At 37.4% G+C, this 13,066-nt stretch overlaps 1 protein-coding gene across 3 annotated transcripts in view; it reads left to right on the top strand.

The window, feature by feature from the left end:
• The window catches only part of EVA1C (eva-1 homolog C), a 45,002-nt gene that overhangs the window by 10,451 nt on the left and 21,485 nt on the right, over nucleotides 1-13,066 (top strand). For all 3 annotated transcript variants that reach the window (XM_088144626.1, XM_007424516.3, XM_088144627.1), the window contains exons 2-3: nucleotides 8,174-8,370; nucleotides 12,782-12,905. In XM_088144626.1, coding sequence (XP_088000752.1) covers nucleotides 8,174-8,370; nucleotides 12,782-12,905 — 321 coding nt within the window. The remainder of the gene's footprint in view (nucleotides 1-8,173; nucleotides 8,371-12,781; nucleotides 12,906-13,066) is intronic.

Below are 13,066 nucleotides of genomic sequence, written 5' to 3' on the forward strand. Positions count from 1 at the left end.
GGAAATAGAAAAAAAGGAAAAAGATAAGAGTTAGCTTTGTGTGGCTGTTCTTGGCTGGGTGGGTTTTGAGACAGCAGGACTAGGGAAAATCGGAACATTTAATGAATGGGAGAAAAAGCACAAAGGCAAATCAGATACTGAAAGGACTGGTAGGGGCAAAAATTAAACTCTGCAGCGATGGGAACCAACTGCCCTCCAGATGTTGTTGGATTCCAGTTCCTATCAACCCAGCCTACAAGATGATTAAAGAATAATAGATTTATGGTAAACTATGTTTTTGTGGATCAGACATCATTTCATCAGATGTATAGAATATTGTCCTGAAAGAGGAGTCTGTTGAAAACATACACAGCCTCACAAACATACAAACACATTTTAGGATGGCAACTAACAAAAGAATTATTGGATTAACATAAGTATTCTTGCATTGTTGAGTTGATTAATATCTATAGTATAATAAGAAAACTTGATCTCAGATTATTTTGTGAGAAACTGTGGTTCAACAATGAATAAGCAGCATGCTAGTGAGGCTGCTCAGATCCTGCCCACTAGTTTATCTTATATGTGGGCAGAGCTAATGAATATTGGTTTATAAATGAAATAAATTTATTTATTTCAGAAGAGAATTAAATATGAGGATGGATGGATATTAGGAAATATTTTATGATTATTATTTCATGGCCATAGCAAGTTTGGTGCTTTTAATCCAAAGTCCATGTTTGAGTCAAAACCTTAGATTAATTGCTCTACTAGTAGGCTACGAAAGATTGTTCCATGAAACCTTGGCTATCACTAAGGCTATCACTAAGGGCTTCTCAGCCTTCTTCAAAATTAGGATTAGTTCAGAGCAGGGCTAAACCTGTCCAAAGGCATCCTGAACAACAGCTGCCAGATACAAGGAGAATTATACCATGAAGCAGCAGAGAGAGAGAGAGGACGAGCACGAGCCCTAATAGTCAGGGTTCCTTTGAACAGACCCACATAAAAACTGATGCAAAACCTTTTAAGTCTCACTATCTGTCAAAACTAGCCTCCTTCCCCCCCTCCCCCAACCCATGTTAGAGAGAGTGAATGGGGAATGTTCTTCAGTCAACTGGAACAGTTGGTGGGAGGAGAGGAAAACAAAGCTGGGAAAACCATCAGTCCCTGTCCTTAACATGCTCTGTACATCGTGAGGACAGCACCATTGATCAATAGTGTACCTGTCGCAGTATTGGGATCACCAGAGGGGGAAGCAGATTTTATACGGATAGGCTCAAGGACTGGTAGATACACTTTAAATAAAACATGATGAAGAACCCTAAATCAGAGGTCAGCAATCTTTTCAAGTGTCATTGCATGATTTCATGCAAAGTTGGGCATGTCAAAAAAATGAAAAGACTTTTCTAAAATAAATTTTAATTTTTAATTTAATTTTTTTTAAAATGCCTGAAAGAACCCAGAAATTTTGCAACATTTAGGTATCACAAGAGATTTCTTTCTGTGTTGTGGTGGTGGTGGTGGTGGTCAACACTGTCTAGCAATATTGCAAGTACTGTGATACCGATACCCAGGTTAGATGGACCCATGTGTGACTCAGTTTAAGGTACTTTCATCTGTTCCTAGGACCTGAAGATGCATTACAAGTTCAGCAATGCCCTTTGATATCCATTTATAGAGTTTTAAGTGGCATGAGATAATCTTGCCAATACGATAGCTTGCACTATAGTTGTTGTCCTGTAGTTGCTGACTTCATTCTTCTTGTTGAGATGGTTGTCTGCTGATGTTGTCATGAATTTTCCAATTGCGTCTGGCATAATTCTTGTGAAGACTTGATGGATGAGACTTTTAGGAGCCTGGCCAACCCTTTGTGTGGCACTCCACTCTATTTTGATCTGAAATAAATAGGCCTGTAATGAAAAATAGATGGTAAATAGACACTTCTTATTACAAAATATACATTGAACTGTTCCAGCCAGTATAATTAACTTTTATGTTAATTGTCTCAGCTTGATGATACTCTTATTAGCTCCTGAAAATAAAGGACTGGGTAATACTTGTTTTCCTAGAAAAGCATCCTGCCACTGTTGTGACTGTTTGCCGGAAGGGCAGCCAAACATCTGGTTTATGAAGGGCTTAGTTGTTTTTATTTGAATACCAAGATCTGCCACTTACAACCTAGTGCAGTGTTGTCCAAACTTGGCCACTTTAAGATGAGTGGACTTCAACTCCCAGAATTCCCCAGCCAGCATGGCTGGCTGGGGAATTCTGGGAATTGAAGTCCACTCATCTTAAAGTGGCCAAGTTTGGACAACACTGACCTAGTGCAACAGATGAACACCTAGAATTAAATAATTCTAAGGCCAGGAATTTATTCTGAATAGTGAGACTAATTAAAACTAACAGCACTTCCACACAGAAAATCCAGTCTTGGTTATTACCACAATTTTCTTTTTTTGCTTCAGTGAAGGAGAAGAGTACAAAAAGTGTGGTCTGTGGACTGCTTGTGACAACTCTTTTGTGACCTCTTGAGTCACAAAGCACCTATTTTACCCCTTAACCCTGCCCAAAACTCTCCAAGAAATTGGACCAGCCCCCTCCCCACATTTGGAAAGTGGCCTTAGATGTGCCATATGAAGGGAGTAATTGTTGTTGGTTAAGCAATTAAAAATCAGAACTCTCCATTCTACCAATAGATTTAGGCATACTGCTTATCTTATTTTCATTGCATTTGTGGTGGTATAGGATATCCACGATATTGCCATGAGATTGCAAAAGGCATATTTCTTATTTGTCACTCAGCACATGCTTTGTGAAAAAAAATTCTCAGAATATAAGCCTCTAATTAATCCATTTCTGTATTTCTTAAGGCAAAGATCATTTAGGTCTAAAAATAGTTAAAAACAAATACTACAGTGTTCAACATCTTTATTTAGAAACTTCTTTTAGTGGTATTAAGTATCCTTAATATAGTAATCAATATGTGGAACCCTACATCAGCTGTTCATGTTCATTCTTAAAAACTTCAGTAATGATTAGGAAGAAATACTTCAGAGTTCACGGACACCCAGCACCTCTTTGCTTTCCATTAAAGTATCCTGGCTTTTTTCAGGCTTCGGCACAAGTCTGAAAAAAGATGCTGCCACATTAAGAAATCACTTATTAAGGTTAATATGACCATTAAAGCAGAAGCAGCTTTATTCAAGTTTGTTTTTCATTAACAGCAATGAGGTGCTGGGCTCAGGGGAAGGTGGGAAAGAAGGCTATCTGGACTTGGCCTGAAGCTGAAATCAGGGTTAAATTTAGATATTCGTTATATATTTTATTTCCAGGTTCTCTTGTCTCTTATTTCCATTTATTTTCCATTTATTTTCTTAGCAATAATATATATTTATTATTGCTAAGAGATTCAAGGGTCGCAAATGGCCTGCATATGACCTACTCTGTTGGGCCATTAAAACTGCCACTGTTTAGGACAAAATATGAAGGAGTTGGGTCTGGGGAACAATCAATCGTACTTCCATTGATTTCATGACGGAGAAGAGGCTACATAGGAATTGCTATCCATTGTTAGAGGCATGACCCACTACCAAGACCCAATGGCTCTCTATTTTTGAAGTTTTGTGATAGTAAGATATCCAATAAGCTTGCTTAAATGTGTTCTGTATTTTCTGATTTTGTGTGGGAAATCAGAAGATAGACTGCACCTTGATAAACTGCATGTGCTTTTTCTGCTGAAGAAAAGGATTCTTACAAATGGCAAAAAACTGGGAATGTCACTGAACCTAGCATGTCTGTCCAAGGAAGAGCAAGGCTGCTCAAGGAAGATCTTCTGACCTTAACCCTAACCCTTTCTCTTGATCTGGCCAATAGCTGGGGAAAGAGAGCAGCTGCTCATTTGTTCATTCATGGGCTCCATGAGTGGTGGCAGAAACTGACTTTCCCACCTGGCTGTTAAATGAATGATACTAGAAAATGGTGATCTAAGACAACATGAAAAGGACCAGAAGATGCAGCCTATTTGAAACATTTTTCTTCTTTTTTGGTTGGATGCTCTTCCTTGCCAAAATATGAAGCTTGCATAGGGTGTGTATGAAGCTGATAATTCTCTGGCAATATTTACAGAAAATTTCTCACAGCCCCTGCAGGTATAGATCCAAGAAACAGGATCTGACTGGACCAACCAGTACTTAGAGTTACTGAAAACCATCCCTCAGAAGTCAGTGTAAATCCAAGATTTCAATTTAAGTGATTTCCTGTTGAGGCTTGTTTTTCTCCTGATTAAATATAGCTATAAGCTGTAATTAAGAGAGGACCCAAGGAATAAGATCCTTTGCTTCTCATTAACTTAAAGTTAACAGCTATAGATTCTGTTGGCTTCATATTAGGAATTTAACTTCAAGATGGAGAAAGCAGAAAGCTCAGCTATACCTGTCAAAGATGTGCCAGGACTAAGGTATTCTGTATTTCCCATCTTTTACTCTAAATGGAATCAAATACGTTTGGCTTCCTAACAATATCTGTGTGAACTTTTAAAGTAAGTTTGTTGGCCTCATAATGTTTTGTAGAGAACAGATGCTGCAGAGGTAGAAACCAAGGAAACATCGGAGCTGCAGTTTTGGACAATTACAAAGAAGGGACTTCTGTACTCATCACTTTACTCAACCTCCCCAAGATATTTTAATTCCTGACCCCATATTTTCAGCAGCACATTCCCGCCTCCTTTCTTACCCTTCCACTCCACATATTGCAAGGTTAATATCTTGCCAAAACAACATAATCAGAATGGATTCCATAAATGAAATAAATTAGATCTTTAAATAATTTTGAGTTATCTGCACATAGTTATGACTGAACAGTTGTTTTGTGGCTCTGCTGCTTCTCTTAATTCTGGGCAAGAAACAGAGCTACAGTTCGATATCAATTTGAATAAATAAATAAAGAAGAGATAGGTGTTATATAAGCTGTTAGTGTCTTTGGAGACTGGAGGACCTGAATAAAGCAATCCATATACCAGTATATCACCAAGTTTCCTTATCATATGGAAACAGCAAAATCCCATAGCTATTTTCATCCTTCATTGTGCACATATTGCAATAATATCACTTACATTTTAAATGACAGTTCAAGGAATAAAATTTCTGTCCTATTGAGCACCTGGTATTTTTCATTTTTATCTGACAAAATGTTATTGTACCATCCATGGAGCCACTGAATAATGCAACTGATGGCAAAAAGTGCTTAGGTGCAGGGATAGGAATTTGCAGGTTCAAAATAGCAGCTAAAATGCTCAGAAACTCATTCAAAAGCTAATATCCTCAAGGGAATACTGGGCTGCTTGGTACATGGGAACATTTTGTTCCAAACAGATAAGAAACCAAATTAACATAGACGTAGGCCCAAATTCTTCAGTGTCATGTGGAGATGCTACTTGCAATTCCTCAGAGGCTGTGATTGCACATAAACAAAACACATATTTACGGAAGAAGAGTACAACCTCTGTTAACTTGCAAGAAAAGCAGTATGAAGCAACAAATAGTTCTCTCTTCTCTTTTTGTCTTCATTGCAGAAGCTGCTGGAAAAGAGCAAGGGGCAGGAAGACAGAACTGGTCTGGTCCTGTCCTGTCCTGTCCTGTCCTGTCCTATCCCCATCCCATCCCATCCCATCCCATCCCATCCCATCCCATCCCATCCCATCCCATCAAGGCAACTCTACACTGAGCATAAGCTGCCACCTCTGCCTGTTCACCCTTCATCTGTCAGCTGTGCTTTCCCTGTAAAGGTTGTGTGGTGGAGTTTAGGCCCAATTCACTCCTCTTCAACACCTCCCAGTAAAAAAAAAAGGGCAAGTGAGCAAATAAAGATGGCAGTTGCTTTTCTTCGAAGATAGGAGTGGCCAAACATTTGGTGGCCAAGGGACATATTTAACATTAACATTTAACATGTCTGGTTTTTATTCTATTTTTATTGTATTTGATATTGTTTTTATTGTATTTTAATTAATATTTATTGTTGCTTTATTGTGAACTGCCCAGATTCACTTTTTTGTGAGATGGGCGGTATCTAAATTTGAAATATAAACAAACAAACAAACATACATTTGGGGAGGTAGAGATCCACATAATTGGAGGGGGAAGGGCAGGATTTTTGGTGGGAGTTTAGGAGTTTTCTTTCTTTTTTTGTTATATTCTTATTTTAGAGCTTACATTACTTTCCACATGTTTCCTACTTCAAAATAACAGAACCCTGCTGTCAAATTTTCAGTGGAATGACCAGAGGTAGCTCTGTGAGCTGCAAAAAGGAGATTTGGGGGTCTGCTCTAAGGGGAGAGGGTAGGTAGACCATGGCCTATATGCAGCTTCGGAATCCTTTTGACAGCTCACTAGAAATCACACCACTGTATTTTGACAAATAGCCACTGAAAAATTCAGGCATTTTTTCCTGCCTCGGGTGAGGAATGTAGATGTTGGAAACAACGTAAAAATTGTGTTTGGGGAGGGGGATATTGAACTATGCTGTGAATGGGGATTCATTAATATTGATTGGGGGAAAGCAATTTGGCAGTGGTTGGTGAAAAGAATGCCAACTCAATCACAAGGTAAATATGAATCACCAGTATGATGCCACTCTCCAAAGAGTCAGTGCAATTTTGGGCTACATTAATGGAATGATATTTCTCTCATTAATAGCTTTTATTTTCTGTAAAGAAACAGAAAATTGATGGGGAAAAACAAAACAAAACAAATCCATGAATGAGGAGGAATGATTACACAATATAATTTTTTATAGGAGACATCCCAGGTGATAAGTAATAGTTCCACTTTACTCTGCATTAATCCAACCTCGCCTGGAGTACTGTGTAGTTCTTGATGCCACAGGTTAAAGATACTGAGAAAATGGACTGAGTTCAGAAGGCAGTGGTGGCAAGGATATGGAAAACAAGCCCTGTAAAGAAATGTTGAAAGAATTGGATAGACTGTAGGATTAAGCACCTCATCATTTTTTCATTATCTGAAAAATATTGTAGCTTGTAAAGATTCAGACATAGCCATACTTAAAGCAGAACCAGTTAAGGTAAACACGTCTGCCTTAGTTCATGGGTTGATAACATGTATAACTAAGGTCCTGTCTGCACTTGCACTTAACCCGGCATAGTCATACTCTGACAATTTTCCCCCTTATTCCCATATAATTGTCCTTATCTTGTCCCCAGTCCATGAGTGAGACAGCATTAAGTCTTCATTCCCTGTGTCATTATAAAAATAATATCCTCATTCTGACACTGTCCAAGGATAGCCCCAAAGCATGTAAAATCTGCTATACTTTGCAATCCATTACCTTGAGACAAGGTTGATAGCCATTTGTGATTGTGATAAGAGGAATATTTTAAGTGTATGGGGAGATGTGGACATGCTATTTCTTCTCACTAGTCAGTCTCCATTTGCCTTCTCCATGAGCATTTTATTTCTTGAGTTCCCATTTAAAACATCATATTTTCTCTCCTTCTCTGTTTTGACACCAACCTCTCCAGGTTTCTAGCATGGTAGAGGAAGAGAGAGCAGATGAGATGTATTTGTGCTTATTTATCAGTTTCCTCTGTATTTGTCACTTTCAATCATGTCCACTTTTGATGAAGTAGTAGCCCAGCAGATAATCAGTTCATTTCTCCCACTGTAGGGGATCTAGTCACATGCAGAACCATAAAAGGGTTCACTTCCCTCCCCTTGGGACCTATTTTTGTCATGGTGTCTTTATTTCACATTACTTTAACTTGGGATATGCCCAAATAGGATGTGGTTGGAAGGGTACAGAAATCAGCCTAGAGGAGCCTGAAGTTGGACTCTCCCCATTACTGTGCAGTGTTGGATGTTTTCCACTGTGGCTGATGAGATTCTGGCAACGAAACCAGAGGAGAAAGGCACTTTGCCACTAATGTGCCTGGCACACTCACAACACCATTCAGCAACACGGTTTACTAAGACTTGAAATAGACACAGTTGAAGAGGGCAGGGATTAGCAATGGGAACAGCAAATTTTATGCTGGCATTGTTTTGTTCCAACTTAAAGATAAGTGGACCTTTCCTAGCATCCCAAACAATTAATCAAGCCAAAGGTTGTTGATAGTTTTCATTTCAAATTTAGAAGGGAAAGGAATATTGCTTCATTAAATGTAACACAGCTAAATATTTTTTAGGTTACCTAACCAAACTCCTGCGAAACCATACTGTGTATGCCTGTGACGGTGATCATTTGAGTCTCCAGTGTCCTCGGCATTCAACAATAAGTGTCCAATCTGCATATTATGGGCAAGCTTACCACTTGTGTAGTGCACAACAGCCTGAAGTCATGATGAAAGAGCCACTAAACTGTGTGGCACCTACTACCTTGCAGGTATAAAATACTATATTGTAGCATTTTAAACAAATCAGAAGTATTTTAGATAATTTATTTATAGTAGATTAAAGAAAAAATAAAATGACTGAAGTTTCAGCATGTTATATCTGGAACATTAGTATTAAGGTTGATTAAGCTTGCAGATGAGTAGGTTTAGTTTTTCTGTAGGATTTGTAAGTATATAATTCATTATGAGGCCTTGGCAGATGAAATATCTTCAGAATTTTGTCCGTTCAGTTAAGAATAAACAATTTTTTCATACTGATACAGAGAATATATCTGAGTACTTTTAAAGTTGATATTTGATTGTTCAAAAATTATAAAATGACACATTTTAAAGTACATAATTTTTTAAATGAAACTGATTGAAGTTTGATTCTAGTTAAGTACAGTGGCACAAGCTATCCAAAAATACATTGATGCAGGATCTCATCATCACAAGTGTAATCCAGTTGGGGCGAGGGGAGGAGTTGTCACAGACTCAGTTGCTGAATGAGCTGTCTGAGTTCCTCTCTTGCCAAACAGATTGGGACAAAAGACCATCCAACAATGTGAATGTCTATTAAGATTCATGCCCAATGGTCCAACATTAATTTGTGCCAATTCACTAGTTTTGACAGAATTGTCTTGGCATTAGTTTAGGTCAGTGGAGTTTTCTGAAAGACTTAAATTTATATTGCCAACAAAACAATTCTGGCTCCAAATTTTAAATCAGCCACAGACTGTATAGCCTAGTACTGATAAGAATAATGGAATATTACTAATAATAAGTACTTTGAAATATCAACCAGCCAATTTTGTAGCAAGACTTCTACTAGTACTAGGCTATAACAATTCAGAGGATCAAGTACAGAGAATTTCTGATGTCTCATCTTTGGCATTTCTGACTCTCTTCTTGGAGATACTTAAAGAGCATTTTTATGTCCCAAGCCATCATAATGCTACAGCCCAGTCATCTTGTCACTTCATCATCTATAGGCTAATTGTATTTACCATTTCTGGCAATGTTGCTAATACTGTCCTCTTCTAAGGCAAGGATTATTTCCTAATTAGAGCAATTTAGAAATAACAACATAAAGAATAGCAAAATCATTTCCTGAATAGAAATGTCAACAAATTTAGTCAGTCTTGAAGATACCCCACACTGTAGGATCCTTAATCCTCCTAAATGGCATGATATTCACACATGGCCTTCATTGTATTCATTAGGTACCCATAAATACATCTCATTGAACTGTAAAGGATGCAATTACTTCAGAGTAGACAGGATTGTAGGTTGAGACTTCATATTCCAGGCTGAGTTTAGAAGCAAGCTCACTGTTTTGGGCTTTGGTTTTTTTACACCATTCTGCATTTATCCTGCTACATTAGTGGAAAAATAAGATATTTGAGCATTATTCTAGTTTAGCATTCTTGATTCAAAGAAGTTGGGAGTTACAAGATCAAAAGATATAACATTCCACATCTAGGATTCATTCAGTAAAAGGGAATAAAACCACATACTTTTTTGTTGGCGGGCGGGAGGGGAATCTTGGAAGTATTATTCTGCTATAAGCAGGTAAACCAGTCTTCTTCTAATCCATATTTAGCTTAGTATCATTTTGATGGCTTTCAAAAGAAAAAAGAGGAACAGAGTATGACACCTTAGTTACAAGCTAGATTTGAGTATAAAAGGTACTCAAAGAACATGAAGCCAAAATAAAGACCTGAAAAATTATTCAGGATTGCTATTACAGTTAATTGCTTTTATTTTACTTCAGTAAGAATGAGCACTCAGCATTCAGTCTACATGAATCATCAGACAGATAGACTGTTCTTATTGCTAAGCAGAAATTCCAACGCTTTTTGTGGTGGTAGATGGTCTATACATCACTGCTTCCTTCTGTCCTTTTCCTAGGTAGGTAAGAACACATTCAAGCAAAGCATTGCAACCACCCACCATCTTTTTCCTAAGAGACCTTCTCGAGCCCAATGCACATTAAAATCTTTCTTGGATATAAAGGTGATGCTTAAGGGTTGTAATTTGCTAATATTAGGACTAAATTTGGCCTTTAAAAAACCTTCAACGATCTAGCAAGGCAAATACAGATAAATTCTTTGAAGCCCACTTAATAGCTCACATTAAAAAAAAACCAGCTGATCAGCCATGCAGAATATATTCATACTGGGCTGAAATGAAAGATATTTGGTTTTATTTTAATTTTTTGAAAAGACCTCCAATTGCTCCAAAATACACCAAAATATTCTTAGAAACAAATCTGATTATTCCTATTTAAGGTCTCAAATAGAAAAATAACATAAGTATTCAGAATAAAAACTATATAAATAGGATCTTTTACTGAAGCCCTAAAGGAAAATTTTAATCTATGAGTGTTCAGATCATCTCCATGCTCAAGCATGTTAGTGGTCAGAGTTTGTTGCATTCCCAATTAAACCTTAGCAGTCCTATCCAAAGGGACACACCACTGAATTTAACAGCCTTACGACACTTCCAGACTATTCTTCTGCACCACTTCAGAATCAGTTCTGGACCTGATTAATCTCACAATATTGTTTATTTTGGGAGCTCCATTTATTTCTTTCTGACTCTGGACTTACTTATTGGAAATCAGTCCAAAATTGCTGTGGCTCTGCAGACTTCAGGTGTTTCAGTCGGAACTCCTTTTGCTCAGCTTCTGGGCTCAGGCCAGCCATAATTCTTCTCACCCATTCTCACAGATATTTAGCATCCTATTCCTGGATCTTGTCTTTTCCTATATTCAGTGTTTGGGATTTATATTTCTGCTCCCCCAATTCAGTTGCTGTGTTACAGCTATTGAGAAAAGCATCTGGCTATAAAATTGTGGGCATCCTATACTTTTATTTTGCAATTCATGAGGCTTTTAAATGCAACAGAGTGATGATGGCAAGGCAGCACAGAAGTCTTCAGGAGATTTCAGTGCATTTTAAAACCTTGTTTACAAATTACCTTACCTCCGTAGCTGTCTTTCAGGATTTTTGCAAACTCACCAAACAAATGTACAGAGATATAAGTACCACAACACAGAGAAAGGGATGCTAACAATTTATTCTGTTTCCTTTTTGTATGGAATGATTTTTGTCATTCCAGCTCTGGGAAAGGGGTATCATTTGGGTTACAGTATTTGCATTTTCCCTTTGGTCAGTTGCAGGAAAGAAGGTGAATATTGACTGATTTATGTAATTTGCTGGTTTTCTTCTTTCAAGGCTGAAATAGGTGAAAATAATTGTGGCTTGCTTTCAAATGGCTTTCTGAGGAACTGGTTATGGATGGAAATGTTGGGGGTGTGGAAGGGTCCTTAAGTCCAATAAGGAAGCATAGAAATTGCAACCTGAAGTTCATATCACTTATAAAATTAAAGGATTTCTGTTGGTTTTTTTCTTGGGGGGAATTTTGAGGGCTTTGAATTTTAACTGTGTTAAACCTGTTATGCCTGGAATGGTTGGTGGTTAGGACTTCCATTACAGTTTTCATGTATTTCTCACCTAAAAAGTGCCACCTGTTTTCTGAATCTGGGGCTCCAGAGGGCTTTTAAACACTTTTTCCCTTCTTAAATTCCAGTCACTAGATTGTATTAAAAATATGGAATGTAAGAATATTAGATAGCAATTTTCATTACCCTTTATTGTACTTCTTTGGACATTTCTTTTATTCTCGTCTATTGTTTTCTTGGTTCTCTTTTATTTGTTTGCATGCAAACTGTAATGCCTTGCCAAATTTTCATATTTCTGCTCAGGGCATATTACTTCCAAAAATTTGAGGACAGTGGTTAAAAGCACTTTGCTTCTTAGTGCTAATAATAGCAGTAATGCCACAGTTATTAAAATCTGAAGCCTTAAACAGCCCCTCATTAGCAGTTAATTTACAGTATGTTAGCCATGTATGCCAGAAATGCATCATGCTTTGTGTAAATTTCATTTATTGATAGTTGACTGACTATGTCTTCATTTGGTGAGGTTGGGGAGGTTTAAAAATGGTAATCTCAGAAGTAACTACCATCACAGTGTTTAATTATATACTTCAAGTTCAATGAATTGTAGATCTAGAGACGGCTTCTCCGATGACAGTTTCTGAAATGGTACTCTGACATTACTGCAGCCTCCTGTTTTTCCAGCATTAGTGTTCATGAAACAGCCTGTAGTGGAAACTTGAATCTTTATATTCAAGTTTGCCTTGTAGAAGAGAAACATCCCTAGTAATGTGTTTTTAATAATATTATTTCATATAATTTGCTTTGGAAATCTTGTATTAGCACTCTAAAGAGTAAATTTATTTCTGTTAATTAGTGGGTAATATTTATCATGCATGGATCTAAAATTGTCAGGATTTGAATTGTTGTATAGTTCTATAATCTGTTTTTTAAGACTTCTTTTTTGGTCATTGTTTTAGAAAGTACTGGATGAATGCCAGAACCTGAGAGCCTGCCAACTCCTTGTTAACAGTCGAGTTTTTGGATCTGAGTTATGTCCAGGAGTCACTAAATACCTCCTAGTCTCCTTTAAATGCAGACCTAGTAAGTAATTTGTGGAACAGTCAAGCACCATTTTCTATGTATGCTTCTTTCTGTTTAAATTGTAATAACTGCACAAAAATCCTTGCATGGATTTTTGCAAAGCCCCGACCTGGCTGAATTCAGACATTGCAATAAAATGTAAAAACGTTTGTAATAGTAGT

The sequence above is a fragment of the Python bivittatus genome, unplaced genomic scaffold, assembly GCF_059951505.1.
Source record: "Python bivittatus isolate LINGU-HERP-01145 unplaced genomic scaffold, Pbiv_v1 ctg000350_np1212, whole genome shotgun sequence".
Taxonomy (NCBI): Eukaryota; Metazoa; Chordata; class Lepidosauria; order Squamata; family Pythonidae; genus Python; species Python bivittatus.